The sequence below is a fragment of the Gossypium hirsutum genome, chromosome A04 (genome assembly GCF_007990345.1).
Source record: "Gossypium hirsutum isolate 1008001.06 chromosome A04, Gossypium_hirsutum_v2.1, whole genome shotgun sequence".
Lineage (NCBI taxonomy): Eukaryota > Viridiplantae > Streptophyta > Magnoliopsida > Malvales > Malvaceae > Gossypium > Gossypium hirsutum.
The window spans coordinates 3,780,328-3,794,939 of record NC_053427.1 but is presented as its reverse complement, the minus strand read 5'-3'; the positions used below and the strand labels follow the sequence as shown (position 1 = coordinate 3,794,939).

The 14,612-nt window shown below is 33.1% G+C and overlaps 1 protein-coding gene across 1 annotated transcript; it reads right to left on the bottom strand.

Moving 5' to 3' along the window:
- Positions 1-1,483: 1,483 nt before the first annotated feature.
- LOC107918992 ((+)-delta-cadinene synthase isozyme XC14) lies at positions 1,484-4,461 on the bottom strand. The gene is made up of 7 exons (XM_041110768.1): positions 4,270-4,461; positions 3,905-4,169; positions 3,431-3,803; positions 2,888-3,106; positions 2,644-2,782; positions 2,229-2,477; positions 1,484-1,934 (listed from the first exon to the last, which is right to left on the bottom strand). The coding sequence occupies exons 1-7, from the start codon at positions 4,393-4,395 to the stop codon at positions 1,641-1,643; spliced, it is 1,665 nt and encodes a 554-aa protein (XP_040966702.1). The 5' UTR covers positions 4,396-4,461; the 3' UTR covers positions 1,484-1,640.
- Between the last annotated feature and the right edge of the window lie 10,151 nt (positions 4,462-14,612).

Here is a 14,612-nt window from a genome sequence, read left to right as displayed (position 1 = left end):
TTTCCTCATTCACACTGATCACCACGCTATCGCTGCACAACTCTAATTACAATGCACACCATATACTTAAACACCAAATTTAAAATTTTCTCATTCGCACTGATTACCACGCTATCGCTGCACAACTCTGATTCCAATGAAACTTGCTATATTTCACTCCCAATCCAGAAAATATTTCTAACAAACTCCTTACTCAATTACTCGGTTTGTCTCCAGAAACTTTTTACAGAAATAGCACTAACGATTCCGCAATCTCAAAGTCACTGAAACTCCAATGACAATCAAACGCTTAAGTACTACCAAACACTTAATCAATGCAAGGTACATTTGACATGAATTGCAAATGTATCTGTATTGCAGCCAGATGCATCTCGATCCTCTTGACACCTAATTGCACAAATCAGTCTTTGATTCCCACTCTAAGCCGAAGCTTGCAACTGGCTAAAAGAATGTCATGAATAATCCCTAACATGGTGCTCAACAGATTTACATCTAAAACATGCTCTCGTTTTTTGCTAACATTCGCCCGACGACTCTTATCACAAAAACACAAATCGAAACCTAACACATGCTCACAAATGCCTCAACCCTTTGAGACCTAACTATTATGTCATGTTTCCTAGATTAAAAATTCAAGTCAGTAGGACTAGAACTCCTCTTATTTCGTACTTAGTCCTTTCCCTTTTCCTCGCTCTCTAAGTGATTAATCTCTTTCACTAACTCGGTCTCATTCGAAAAAGTTGTTCAATCACAAACCCTCAACCCACATATACAGATTAAGCCTCTCTTGGCAACTCTTGAGACACAACATCGTCCCCAATTTCCTGATTACCGCCCTGAAAAGCATGTGTCTCCACATTGTATAACATAAATTATAATATATTTTATTTGATTACAATATTTTTTATCACCTACATAATATTATTTGTATTGAATTGTTTCATTACAAAATATATTATCTTTTTAAAAAATTTATTACATGTACACAAATTTGAAATTGACTAGTAATCCTTTGGGATTGGCTATAAATTTGAGGTTTTAATTGGTAATTAATCAATTACAAAATTAATTTAATAAAGAATTCAAAATTTATCTCAATAGACTTCAAGTGGTAATGATGGAAAAAGATTGTATGAAACAGTGATGCCACATCATCTGTATCCCTTTCCAATAGTTTTATGCCACATCAGTACTTTTATCCTGAATTTCAGGATTTTATCCTAAAAAAAATCAAATCCAAATTAAAATACTAAAATTCAGGATAAAATCCTGAAATTCAGGATAAGAATATTGATATGGCATAAAATTATTGGAAAGGGATACAGATGACGTGGCGTCACTGTTTCATACAATCCTTTCTTGGTAATGATTAGTGGGTCTTTTTATCTTAATTCTTGTATTTATAACTCATCCTATTTTTATATTACATATTCTTTTATACCCAAAAGAAATATATGAAACATAATTAAATAAAATAGAAAAATTTTCACAACGAAAAGCTTGAAAAGAACTTTATTGATTTATTAAGGCTATAAGTAGAAAGACAATCGACTTGTACTTTCTTTTATTGTATAAATATTATAAGACATTATTAGTTAAAACTTAATATCCATCCCTTAAACAACAAGCTTAATATAATTTCAAAGTGTGATTGGCTCAACCAACAACGAAGTGATTGCATCTTTGATCGATTTTCTAACATATGTATAACCATCTCCTTCCTTGTAAAGCACATCCATTACCCTTGAAAGGTTTAGGCTACGATTCATAACCTCTGTTGGCATTTCTGTTGGTTTTAAAAGCTCTTGATTCATATCTTTCCAAGCACTCTCAATATATTTGTTGAATACATCGTATGCCTCTTGTGCTGTTACGCTATATTCTTCCATGTAATAGTCGATTACTGACCAATCGTCTTCTCTCCTATGCTTAAACTGCATCCGTAATAAATCAAAATTATTCTATCAATATATACCCTAAAATTTGTCAATATATTAAACTTTATTTGTATAGTGATGATAAAATACCTCTATTGACAATACTTCCTCACATAAACCCTAAAATAAAACTAGTTTTTTTTTCTTATTGGACTAAACATTTGACATATAAACATTAAACTTCATTTGTTTCAGATCAGGATAAAAACCATCGTTTGATTTCAGTAAAAAGATATTTAATTATTGAGTTAGAGTTTGATTTCTTGTGATTATATAAACATATTATTATACCTTGTGTTCAGCAATATCATCCATAAACCTACAAATAATTGTGGAAGCTTGAATGATCTTAGGTTCACTGGTTGCCCATTTAAAGGTCTCTGGTGTTACGATATCTCCCATACCGACGAAAGATGTAATAGCAAGCATGGCATAACCACAAGATGACAATGCATTAATCTTAAATTCCTCGAATGATGGTTTGTAGTTTTGAAGAGTCCATTTGGCCTCCACAAAGTAGGATTGAGCAAGTCGTATAATCTGAGGCAACAAAATCCTAACAATTATCACTAATATCAAATCAAATTCTATAATAATATTTAAATGACTATATATTGTTATTCAAGTTAATTGTTTTTTTCAAATCTAGAATTTAGCTAGTATCTTATCTCTTTTGTACCAAATAAATGTTTGTCTGGATACATACTGCATTTTTCGCATATTCGACACGATATTGTCTCCCATGCTCAACCACCAGTTGTTCCATTTCTTCATAAACATCTAATAGTGCCTTGTAGCTCAGTTTCATATATTCTGGAAGTTGGTATATGCATTTGATCTCCCACCTGAATCCAACTTCATCGTTATATTCGATCATTTGTCATAATAAATATTTGAATGTTAATCTCCAATTAAAGAAATCTAACCTATTAAAAAAATTAAAAACATACCTCTCAATAGCACTTGTATAGAGAATGAGCTCATCATATGTTGCATATGAGTCATATGTATCATCTAAAATAGATGTCATTATTATCACTTTTGCCATCATCTTTCTACCAAGTGAATATTGGGGCTCAAAGTACACTCCCAAGATCCAAAAATAGCATTCAACGACTCTTTCTCTTGTATATGGCAACTTTCTTCGAAAGTCTAAATCCTTCCACCACCTAAAAAATGAATCTTTAAAGGTTTAATTAGTTTCACATTCATGTTTTGGATGAGTAAATGGTTAGATTCTTGATTCAATTGGCAATCTCAAATTTTAAAATATATATAACTAGAATGAAATAGGTGAAAAAGATGAATCTAAGGTTCATGTCGTCACTTTTAACTATTGCTATTTAATACGTTTAAAATTCAAATATTAGCATTTGCAACTAGTCTCCTATATTGAGGATGATGCCTCCTATAAATTCAACTCCATCCACCCAAAAATTAAAATAGATGAAAAAGAAAAAAAAGAAGAGGTGAAAAATATTAATAAAACATACCTAAAAATCTCACTTAGCTCTTTCCTATGCAAAAGTTGTAACATGTTGAAATCGATCTTGGCAAACTCCAACAAAGCCTTATTATGGGACTCAATATCTTGGTATACTGAAAGATAGTGCCTTGCCTCAACCCTTGGCAAGCCTCTTCGAATTGATTGTTTCAAAGCATGAGAAACCTGTTCGGGCAAAGGATAGTCCAAAGATGCCACCGCAAGGCTTAAATGGTTGGCGGAGAAAGATATTGCTTCATCCAATATATCTTCTCCATGAACCCTCAAATAGGAGGCCTCGTAAAGTTCCAACAATCCTTGAACATCGTTTGTCACAGATGACTTGAAATTCCCTTGCTCGTCGTTAAACTTGTTGAATGCGTCTGAGATCAAATTAACCAAAATGAAATATCGTTATCAAACATTCCATGCTATGATATACTCAAGAAACTTAAAAACAATATGTTGTTGTTCAAATAATTACTGCATGAAACATTGAATCCATGCTCTCGGAGTATTCGAAATCTAAGAGATGTAGTGTAGAGGTCGTTCTCGGCATCATTGTTGTTATGGTAGATGTTCTCTAGTTCATCTTCGATCTCCTTGGTGAAATGGTAACTCACACCCAGTCTTTGAACTGAATCAATGAAGGTTAACTTTTGGGTTGAATTAGCCATTGGTGCCACAATCATCTTCCTCACTTCTTCTTTCAATTGTTGGTGGCGTTTTTCAGTTTCAGCATCAATATTCTGCTCAAAATAATGAAAATTTTCTTCGCATTGAATCACTAAATAATTAAACAAATAATATGTTAAGATTATATATCAATATGCTTATATGTACGTATACCTTGTCGGGACAGTTGTGGAAGAAATCTCCCCAAATGCTAGGCGGAAAATCGGCTTTGGGACGCATTTCATCCTTATTGAAAGAAAGGGGTGATGAAGAAGGCATTTGAGAAACTTGTGAAGCCATTTCGATTGATCAAAAGCAAATATTCAAAAGCTTAATATGAGAAATTTGGCACAAAATCTGTGAGGATAAGAGTGCAACTTTTGCATGTATTTATAGGTTGGAACAAGGACTAAGCAACGTAACTTGTTTACTACTATACTATTCTAGTGACTAATTGACAATAAACACATTAATTTACGGCCTAATGTTCTCAATCTATACAGATTTAAAATTCATCTTCAATTTTTAAAATATCTTAATTCAGTCCTCAAGGTATTAGTATCATATCAATCAAGTCATTCCATACAATTACCTTAGATATTAGATGCCAATTCAAATTTGAGTTGAAGTGTGTTTATAGATCAAATTGGAAAGACATATATATCTACTGCATAGATCAAATTTAATTGACATTTTTTTTTCAATATGTCAAATCTAAATTTTTCATGTGATAGATATACATAAGTTTCTAATTTAATCCGCGTGTTTAAGTATGTTCCACATCATAACCTAATTGACGTTTAACACTTAGATTAACTACTAGCTATGCTGATATTTTAAAGACCCAATTAACGTAATTTGAAGTTTAAAAACTAATTAGAATTGGCATAACATCAAAATTAGTACTCAACAGTTAATTTTTTTTGTCAATTTGACCCCTTTTTCTAGAGTTAAATTTGGTTCTTAATCTTTTTCTATAAAAAATCATATTTGACCATAAATCTTTAAAAAAAGTTGAATTAATATTTTTTAATGGAAATAAACTGTTAATTTTTAAACATAGTAGCTCACATAACAATCCTCATATATTTCATACTATTTTAAAAAATAATAATGAAACTTTTTATAATATGTGAGTTGTATTTCATATTTATTATTTATTATATTTAATTTCAAGTTATTCAATTTATAATTGTTAAGTTAATTATTTACTGTACTATTTATAATAAGTAATTATTTGAAATGTTAATACAAGAGCGGCAGCAAGGGGCCATCCTGTCGGCAACGGTCCGACATTGTAAAATTAGAAACTTAAATTTGACTCTTAAATATCAACAAAAAAAAATTGACTCCTAAAAATAATAAAATTATAATTTAATCTTTTAAAATTTTAAATTTATATTTTATTTTTCATAAAATTATACAACTTAATTTTAATACTTTTAAAAAAAATTAACTTTTTCACTATATTAATATAATTATAACTTAAAAACCTAAATTGATTCGCAATCAAAATGGATAGGTTTAGCTGTAAATATATTGCAAAAAATTAACTACTCAAATTATTTTTTCAATTTCTTTTAATATATTTATTATCGTGATATATATGATCACCATTATTTTTAATCTTATTTATCATACTCAATCTTATTATTACAACAATTAATCCGTAAGACTCAAAAAAGAATCAAATAAATTAAATGAGGTAGGATTTGAATATCATTTTTTATATTTGATACACTTGGAGAATGAAACAAAAGAAAAATAAACTTCTAACTCTACTTTTTATACAAAAATCAATATAATTATTTATTGCAAAAACTATTTAAAAAACTTAGCTTTTTTAAATAATATAAATCAAAAACTCATTTTAAACCCAAAAATCATAGCCTGAGTTTTTCAACTCAACTATGATATCACTAAATGTAACAGCTTAAACCCTTCCTAGAAGTTATGATCGAATACTGAGGAATTACATCAATCCGTTCAAAGCTTCGATTTAAATCAAACTCAATGCATGTTTGAAAACATAAAATTTTGACAAAACTCCCATAGATATTTAGAAAATTCAAGTTCGAAAACACTTATTAAAACCCAGAATTCACATTTAAAATCACTTGTTTGAAAGTTCTAATGTTAGCAAATCAATTCCAATATTAGAACAATCATTCATTACAAACCATATATTTTATTTTCAAAAAATACTTAAATGATTACTTAATTTTAGAGTGAAAAATTTATTTTAATTTTAAAAACCGAAATCTAACTTGTTAGCATATTTATAATGACCAAGCATGGGAATGAGATAGGGTGCGTCAACTTTTATTTTTACCTATTTTAATCACAACTCAATACTCTACTGACATACTTCAATATTTAAGAAAAAACCTGAGTTGAAATGATAATGTTAAGGCTTTGAAATTTTTAAAATTTTAAGTTTAATTCTTATTCTATATAAATATGTGAGTTCTCCTTCATATTTGTCAAAACCATTTTTAAAGGGGTTTGAAAAACGGGGTTCGACTTTTTGAAAACTGAAAATGGGGGTCGCCACCAACCTTTTAGGTATGATTAGATCACCTTTATAAACATTTTGGTTTACGAATTCAATAAAATAGGTTCGGGAGCCAGTTACGCACAAGGAAGGATTAGCACCCTCGTAACGCCCAAATTGGTACCGAGTTGATTATTTATTGTCCTAATGTCGAAATTTGAAAAGATTTTAAACTTGAACAATTTAAAGTTGAAACTTGAGATTCCTTTGTTCCGAAAGTATACAAACATTACATCCAGCATGTTAGGACACGATGTTTTAAATCCTCGTAATTAAATTATCTTATAATTTTGAAAATTTATTAAAAGGATATTTGTTATTTAGTCAAACGAAAAATCGCAACCCAGCATGTTAAGGCACTATTTCCCGAATTTCCAAACACCAAACATTGCCTTATTTAAGAAAAAAAAACTTTTTCAATTAAATGAAATATATTTTTTAAAACAATGCATAATATAGAATTTAATAAAAAATAATTTGATATAATACTAAATTATTAAAAAATAAAATATAAAAGAGAATTAAAAAATCAAGGAGATAGGGATTAAATAACAAAGGTTGAAAACGAAGATGAACAAAGAATAAATAAGAACAAACCGTAGAAAATAAGAACGCGAGAGGGAGAGAAATTTGAGTGAATGCTCTCAAGAATTCTTATTGCTTCCCAAAACTCAAGTGAAGTCAAGTTGTTTTACAATGAGGGAGAGGCCTCTATTTATAGTTAAGCCTCCCCAAATCCAACGGTACAGATCAATTACATCAACGGTTAAGATTAAAGGATATCTACAATTAAATCTTCAAGATTACAAATCATATCTTCTAAGATTGTATATCATATCTAAGATTGCAATCATATCTAAGATTGTATCATATCTAAGATTGCAATCATATCTAAGATTGTATCATATCTAAGATTGCATATCACATCTAAGATTGCATATCATTGAAGATTATATTTCCATATGAGTCAAACTTGTAGATGGACCTTAAATCTTTTCAAGTAATGGGTCATTCCGATCGGGCCAAATTATATTTGTAATTCTGGACTGAACTTGGACTTCGTTTTTTTGGGGGTTTATTATTTTTGTTTTGGACTTATTTTAGGCCCGGGCAAATTGAGTGTCTACAACTACCCCTCTTTGCTCATTGCTGTGTAACAGGAATAGAACAAAGACTATAAAAAGACCAATTTTGCCCGGTCTTGTCGAGTCTTGAGTCTTGATCTTCTTTATATGGCCTCTTGACGACTTCAATCTGCTTCTTGCAAACTATAACTGTCATGTTGATATCTTCGATCTGCTCTCCATCGAACACAGAGACGCCAAATCTGCTTCTTCAATTTGTTCCCTGACAATACAGAGATGCCAAATCATCTTAGATTTGCTTCAGCGTAAACACGCGAAAGCCAAATCAGCTATGTCTTCGATTTGCTCTTGTAAGCACAAGGATACCAAACCATCTTGGATCTGCTTCAGTCTAATCATCTGAAGGTTAGATCTGCTATATGTCTGTCCTCCGTTGAATATGGAGACGCCAAACTTCGATTTGTTCTCTGACAATACAAAGATGCCAAATCATCTTAGACTTGCTTCAACGTAAACACGGGAAAGCCAAATCAGCCATGTCTTGATTTGTTCCTTGTAAGCACAAGGATGCCAAACCATCTTGGATCTTGCTTCAGTATAAACATCTGAAGGCCAGATCTGCTATGTGTCTGCCTCCGTCGAATATGGAGACGCCAAACTTCGATTTGTTCTCTGACAATACAGAGATGCCAAATCATCTTAGACTTGCTTCAACGTAAACACGTGAAAGCCAAATCAACTATGCCTTCGATTTGTTCCTTGTAAGCACAAGGATGCTAAACCATCTTGGATCTTGCTTCAGTATAAACATCTGAAGGCCAAATCTGCTATGTGTCTGCCCTCCGTCGAATATGGAGACGCCAAACTTCGATTTGTTCTCTGACAATACAGAGATGCCAAATCATCTTAGATTTGCTTCATCGTAAGCACGTGAAAGCCAAATCAGCTATGTCTTCGATTTGCTCTCCGTCGAATATGGAGATGCCAAATCTGTTTCTTCGATTTGTTCTCTGACAATACAGAGACGCAAATCATCTTGGATCTGCTTCAGCGTGAACACCTGAAGGCCAGATCTGCTATATTTTAACCTGTTACCCTACTGCTTAGGGGGTTAAGTCGCATCTTGGATCTGCTCCACTACTGCTTAGGGAGATAAGATTCGCAATTTTGACCGTCCCACTGCTTAGGGATTAGGCGTTAAATTGTATTTCAATCAATCTTGCTACATGTCCATGGGGAATCCACTTGTAGAATTGATTTCCTGGAATTTATGCTTATGCCAATATTAAGATGCCATGATCGAAATGAGTCAAATGCTCCTAATTAGACATATTATGATGCAAAATGTTTATGAATAACTCCTATTTCGGACGTCATCACTCATTCATCTATCGAGCTCCCACCTCATCTTCCTTCGGACATATCAATCATACTCTACTCGTATACCTCGAATCTTCTCCTCAATTTGGTCTACCGTACCATTCCCCGAATGTTACTACCCCACTAAAGATGTTTATAAAATGATCCTTTCTTAAGATCAATATTGTTAAAACGTCCAACCACCTTTTGGACTGAAGAAGAAAATCTCTCCGAGTATTTCCAACCCATACATATGTGAATTCCTAAACAATTGTCTTGTTTCAGTTTCTTGTATTATCCAGAAATTTTCAGAGTAATATGCAAAACTTCATTTGTGAAGATATTTTAGTTCACTATCATTATTTCAATGCAACATTATGTTCTTTATCTTTTGTCTTCTTTATTTGCAGGATTTGGCCAGATTTGCTCTTGGATAATATTCCCCTTTTGGAGCCCCTGTTTCCATCCATTTCAATTCTCTCATTGAAATTATTCTCCATTACTCTAGCTTGTCGGCGCGTTTTATACGGATGACGTGGTTCCAGTCTTGAAGTCTGCAACTGCAATTGTACATTTTAACTCAGCGAACGAGTATGGGATATGCAATGAATGAATTGATGCATGAATGAATGCATGAATGTCAAATGAATGTAGTTATGAATGAAATGCAAGAAATTGGTGTTGATTTCAAGATAGCCCCATATTTAGGCATTCATTTATCACATAGTCTATTAACAAAGTTCTCATTTTTCCAACAGTTACACAATTTCCTAGCCACATTGCCTTGTTCTTTACTTGCTCTAAAAACTCTGATATGCTCGATCTTTGGCTGCGGAGGGAATTGACTAGTTCCCAACTGAGAACATTCGGCGTTCTTCTCATCTGATCAATCGTTGCATTTTTCAATTCTTCTTCCCATGAAAACTCCATTCCTCCCTTTGATATTGCTAATTTCTTCCTTCCATTCTGCTGTCGACTTGCCCAACCCGCTATTCCTTTATAGTGTTTCTTAATTTCTTGTTTTCCAATGAAGGTCCCTTAAGTCGTTTCTCACAATCTCCGCTTCTCTTTGTACTTTTTCAGTCCTGGACCTTTCAACCTGAACTTCAATCTTCAGTTGATAGTTTTCTTCTGAAGGGCACTAAGGTCCCGAGACATCTTGGCCTTTCTCGTTCGAATCTTGTCTTGCCATTTCTAGCTCAGATGGCGTTTCCTCCGAGAAAGGATTGTGAATGGTGTAGTTTGTTGATGGATTTGCTGACTATTTACCCGTTTGCTTCCTCCATATGTCGTATCTTGGGGTAAGGGTATCAACATACAAAGCTAATTTCATGAAATGAATTTCCTTCCAATACTTTGCAGTGTCTCGGACTCTCTTCATATATCCTTCACCGCGAAAGTGAACTCGAACTGTGCTAATCCTCAGTTGCAGGATTGTCGAAAAAATGCCTTTGGACATAGCGGGCAATCCAATCCCCCATAACCCGAAAACCCACTCCCACAGGCAACTGGACGGATCCAGGTGTCCCATATAACCGCGCGAAGATCTGAAAACTGATACCCAATTGCTCGGTGACTTCCTCGCCATCTTTTAGCCTAGCGGGGAGAATTTTTAGAAAACATAAGGAACGGAGTACGCTCTACCTTCCAAAGTGACTCAAAATCCAAACATTGAGCAACTGCGCGCATCCGATAAATCGTCCCTCCCCTTTTCTTCGACAACTACTTAGGGACCTGAAGGTCTCGGCTAGGATGGTCGGGACAGGGTTGATTCCTTGTTTTAACCTTTCGAAAGAAATCAACTACTGCAACTTCGAGATGTCCGAGAACTTTTGGGAAAATGACCAAACCGTAAATGGCCAAAGCGAATAGATTACCCTTTCAGCATGTTGGATGGTTCAAGCCAATCTCGTAGGGAGGACCATGAATGCAAATGGTTTCATTCTTCTTCTTTATCTTTTTTCGGCCCATGCATCATCATGTCTGTCAGTCTCACTACTTTTCTTGAATGTCATCGCTTAGGCTCCTTCACATATATTTTGCCGATTGTACATTGTCATGCGAAGTAAAGCACATACTCTTCTATGTTGGAGTCAGTCTTCTTGATTGAAGGTGAACACTGATAGCTGGGTCCCAGAACCGAACCATGGCTTGAATCAACTGTTCGTCTACACGGATGGTGATCAGGTGAGCTATATCTCCATACCTCTCAGTGAAAATGTCTCTAGTGTCTGAATCTCACTGATTCCAAATTCGAACCAAATCCTCAAAGTTATTTTGGCGAACATTTACAGTTATATGGTCGGGCAAATTGGCGACACACCCTTCCACTAGACTATCCCCTTTTCTCTCTGAATTTTTAGAGACCAGTCCCGAATCACGACATCTTCTCGGTTATTGTGTAATTAACTCCTCCATCAGAAACCCGTTTTTTTTTGGCAACCAACTTTTAATCAACACCTTCCTAATATGATGCCTATGATGCATGATGAAAATAAAAGTAAAAACAAACAAACTTGGTTAGTAAACACAACAAATATAATTTGAAAAACAAATAAACTACCCAATCCAATAATTTTGCATAAACAGTGTAAATGAAAGGCAAAAGGCATTTTCCCTGTGTACTTATTTTGATGACTATAAGCGGACAGAGGTTCGGCATGGCTCTAATTGGATAGCTCGTATGGTTTGTTATATGCAGTCTCGGTTCTAGACAGGTACTCGAATTGCTCGTACTATCATCTGCTAAGATCAGCACGAAGCCTCGGTCATAACCTATCACAGGCTCACGAGTTCAATTCGAGGGATTACATTTACTTATGCCTATGCGGAGGGACAAGTTAACTCACGAAAGCATAAGTCATATGTAACCCGAAAGTATTCACTAGCCTGTGCGGAGGGACGAGTTAACTCACGAAGGCGTAGCGTTTACTTTCACTTAAACGGACGGAGCCCGGGTAGAGAGCTCATGTTATACGAAAATGCAAGTACACGGTGTGTGGGGAACAACTCATAAACCTTTACGTTTCACTTAAAGAAACTAAACCAAAATTAAAACCATAAAAATTGAAACACTGAGAAACAACCAAATAAGCAAGTTAGAAGAAATATTTACAGCACGATACAAATGCATGAATTTTGAAAACGAGATTTTCGGATCATGACCAAATATTTACTTTGAACAAGGAAATTTGAAAATTTTGACAAAATATGTTTAATTCCAGACACGACTCTCAACAAGGCTATCCCCAGTGGAGTCGCCAGCTGTAGCGACGTAAAAATTGATTTCGGGGTCGCTAATTGTGGCAATCTAGTGAAAAAGTTTGGAAACTGAAGTTCGATTTTAAAATAAAGAGGGAGTCGCCACCGATCCTTTTTCCTAGGTGTGATCGGACACCTATTAGATTCATTTTTTAAAACAAAAGGAAGGCTGAATTTAGGTCTACGTTAAAAGCCAGAGAAAAATTAGGGTTCGGGAGTCGGTTACGCGCGAGGAAGGTATTAGCACCCTCGCGACGCCCAAAATTGGTATCTCATAAACATGTGTTGTCTTGATTTTCACAAAATACGAGTTCAATATAAAATTTAATCATAATCCGATTAAAAGAACGAGAAATTTTGGTTTATTTCGTTTTTTTAAGGGTATATCGCTTTAACATGAGTCAATTGACGTTCACCCAACATAGCGATGAACTCGATGACTTAATGTTAAATCGGTATATTACCTTGATTATTGATTTAAATCATGAATAAGAATATTTTCGACATAATGCAAAGTAAAATAATATGAAATAAAAATCAATAAATGAAAGAGCTAGGAATATATTAAAATAGATAATCGAGGTGACAATAATATTAGAAAAGATGAAGGTATAATGGAATTGAACACGAAATGAAAATAATGAATGTATACACGTAATAATAATATTAAGAATGCGTGCGTAAGATGATATATGTATATTTAGCAATATTAAAAATCCATACAACACGCATAGAACATATACAGTATATGCATACCTTAGAAATGATAAGAATAATAATAAAACTATTTTGTACACTACATAAATACATACACATATATATAGATATATAAACAATAGTATATACAATATAATATTAGAAATATGTGTACAATAGTGTAAAAGAAAAAATATAACTAATAATACTAAAATATATACAATGATAATATATATAAAGATATATGTATATATAATTATATAATATAATATTAAAATATAATAATACAACATAAAAACATGACACAAATAAAGTATAGTATTTAGAACACATATATATAATACATGAAGAATATACATAATACTAAAATATTTAGGTAATATATGCGTATATTAAAAAAACTAGTAATAATATTACCGAGGTATATACAAATATCAAGTATATATACGTATTATAAATATATAAATATATAACAAAGCATAAACTAATAAAAATAACAATAATAATAATAATAATAATAATGATAACATTGGAATATAAAAGAAACAAACATAACATTAATAAAATATTAAAATAAAGTGAAATAAAAATATTAAATATGAAAATATATATGTATACATGTACATAATAAAAATATATACTAATACATAATAATAATAATAGTAATACTAATAATACTAATAATATAAAAATAACAAGGATATTTAATAAAGATATAAAAATAAACGAAAAAAAAGGACTAAAATTGAATTAAAAACAAAGTTGTGGGGACGATTTGAAATGAAAACAAAGAAAATGGACTTAATTGTACGCGCGTGAAACATGGGGGACGGAATCAGTAATATTCCCATTCTATCAAAGCGCAGCGCATCAACAGGGAGTAGATTGCAAGTCAGATTAAATTTTAGGGCCAGATTATAAACAAAATAAACCTGATTTAAAACACTGGAAATGCGGAAGGATCTAATGCGCAAATATACCATTGAATTAAAAAACACGCGGATTTGACCTGGTGCGGGTCGGGTCGACCCGACCCGCGTCCAAAACGGCGTCGTTTTTAGTCTAAACAAAGGGGGTCCAAAACGGTGCGTTTTGGACCCCTATATAAGTCAAAATTTTCTAAAAAAAATTCATTTTGTACCGTGGAGAGAAAAAAAAGGAGAGAAGGGGAGAGGGAAGAAAGAAGAGGGGAGAAGAGGGAGCTCCGGCCACGGGCCGGTCACCGGTCCGGTCACCGGAGTCTCACCGGCGCCGGCGCGGCCACGTGCACGGTGGCCGGAAATTCGAAAGGTCAATTTTTCTTTTTTTTATTGTTTGTATTATATTATTTTTATATATTTTAGTATATATATGGGAAAATAGAAGAGAAGACAAAACAAGAATAGATTCACAATCACCTTAGGTTTTCGGTTCTGATTTTTGACTTGTTGATTCACTGATTTTGGGTGTTCGAATCTCTGCCTTTGATGTTAAGATCGTAGTATTTCGGATATCAATTGTTTGCTTTTTGGTTAGAAATCGAAAGAGAGAAGAAAAAAAAAGGGTCCCCTCTCAATTTTTTT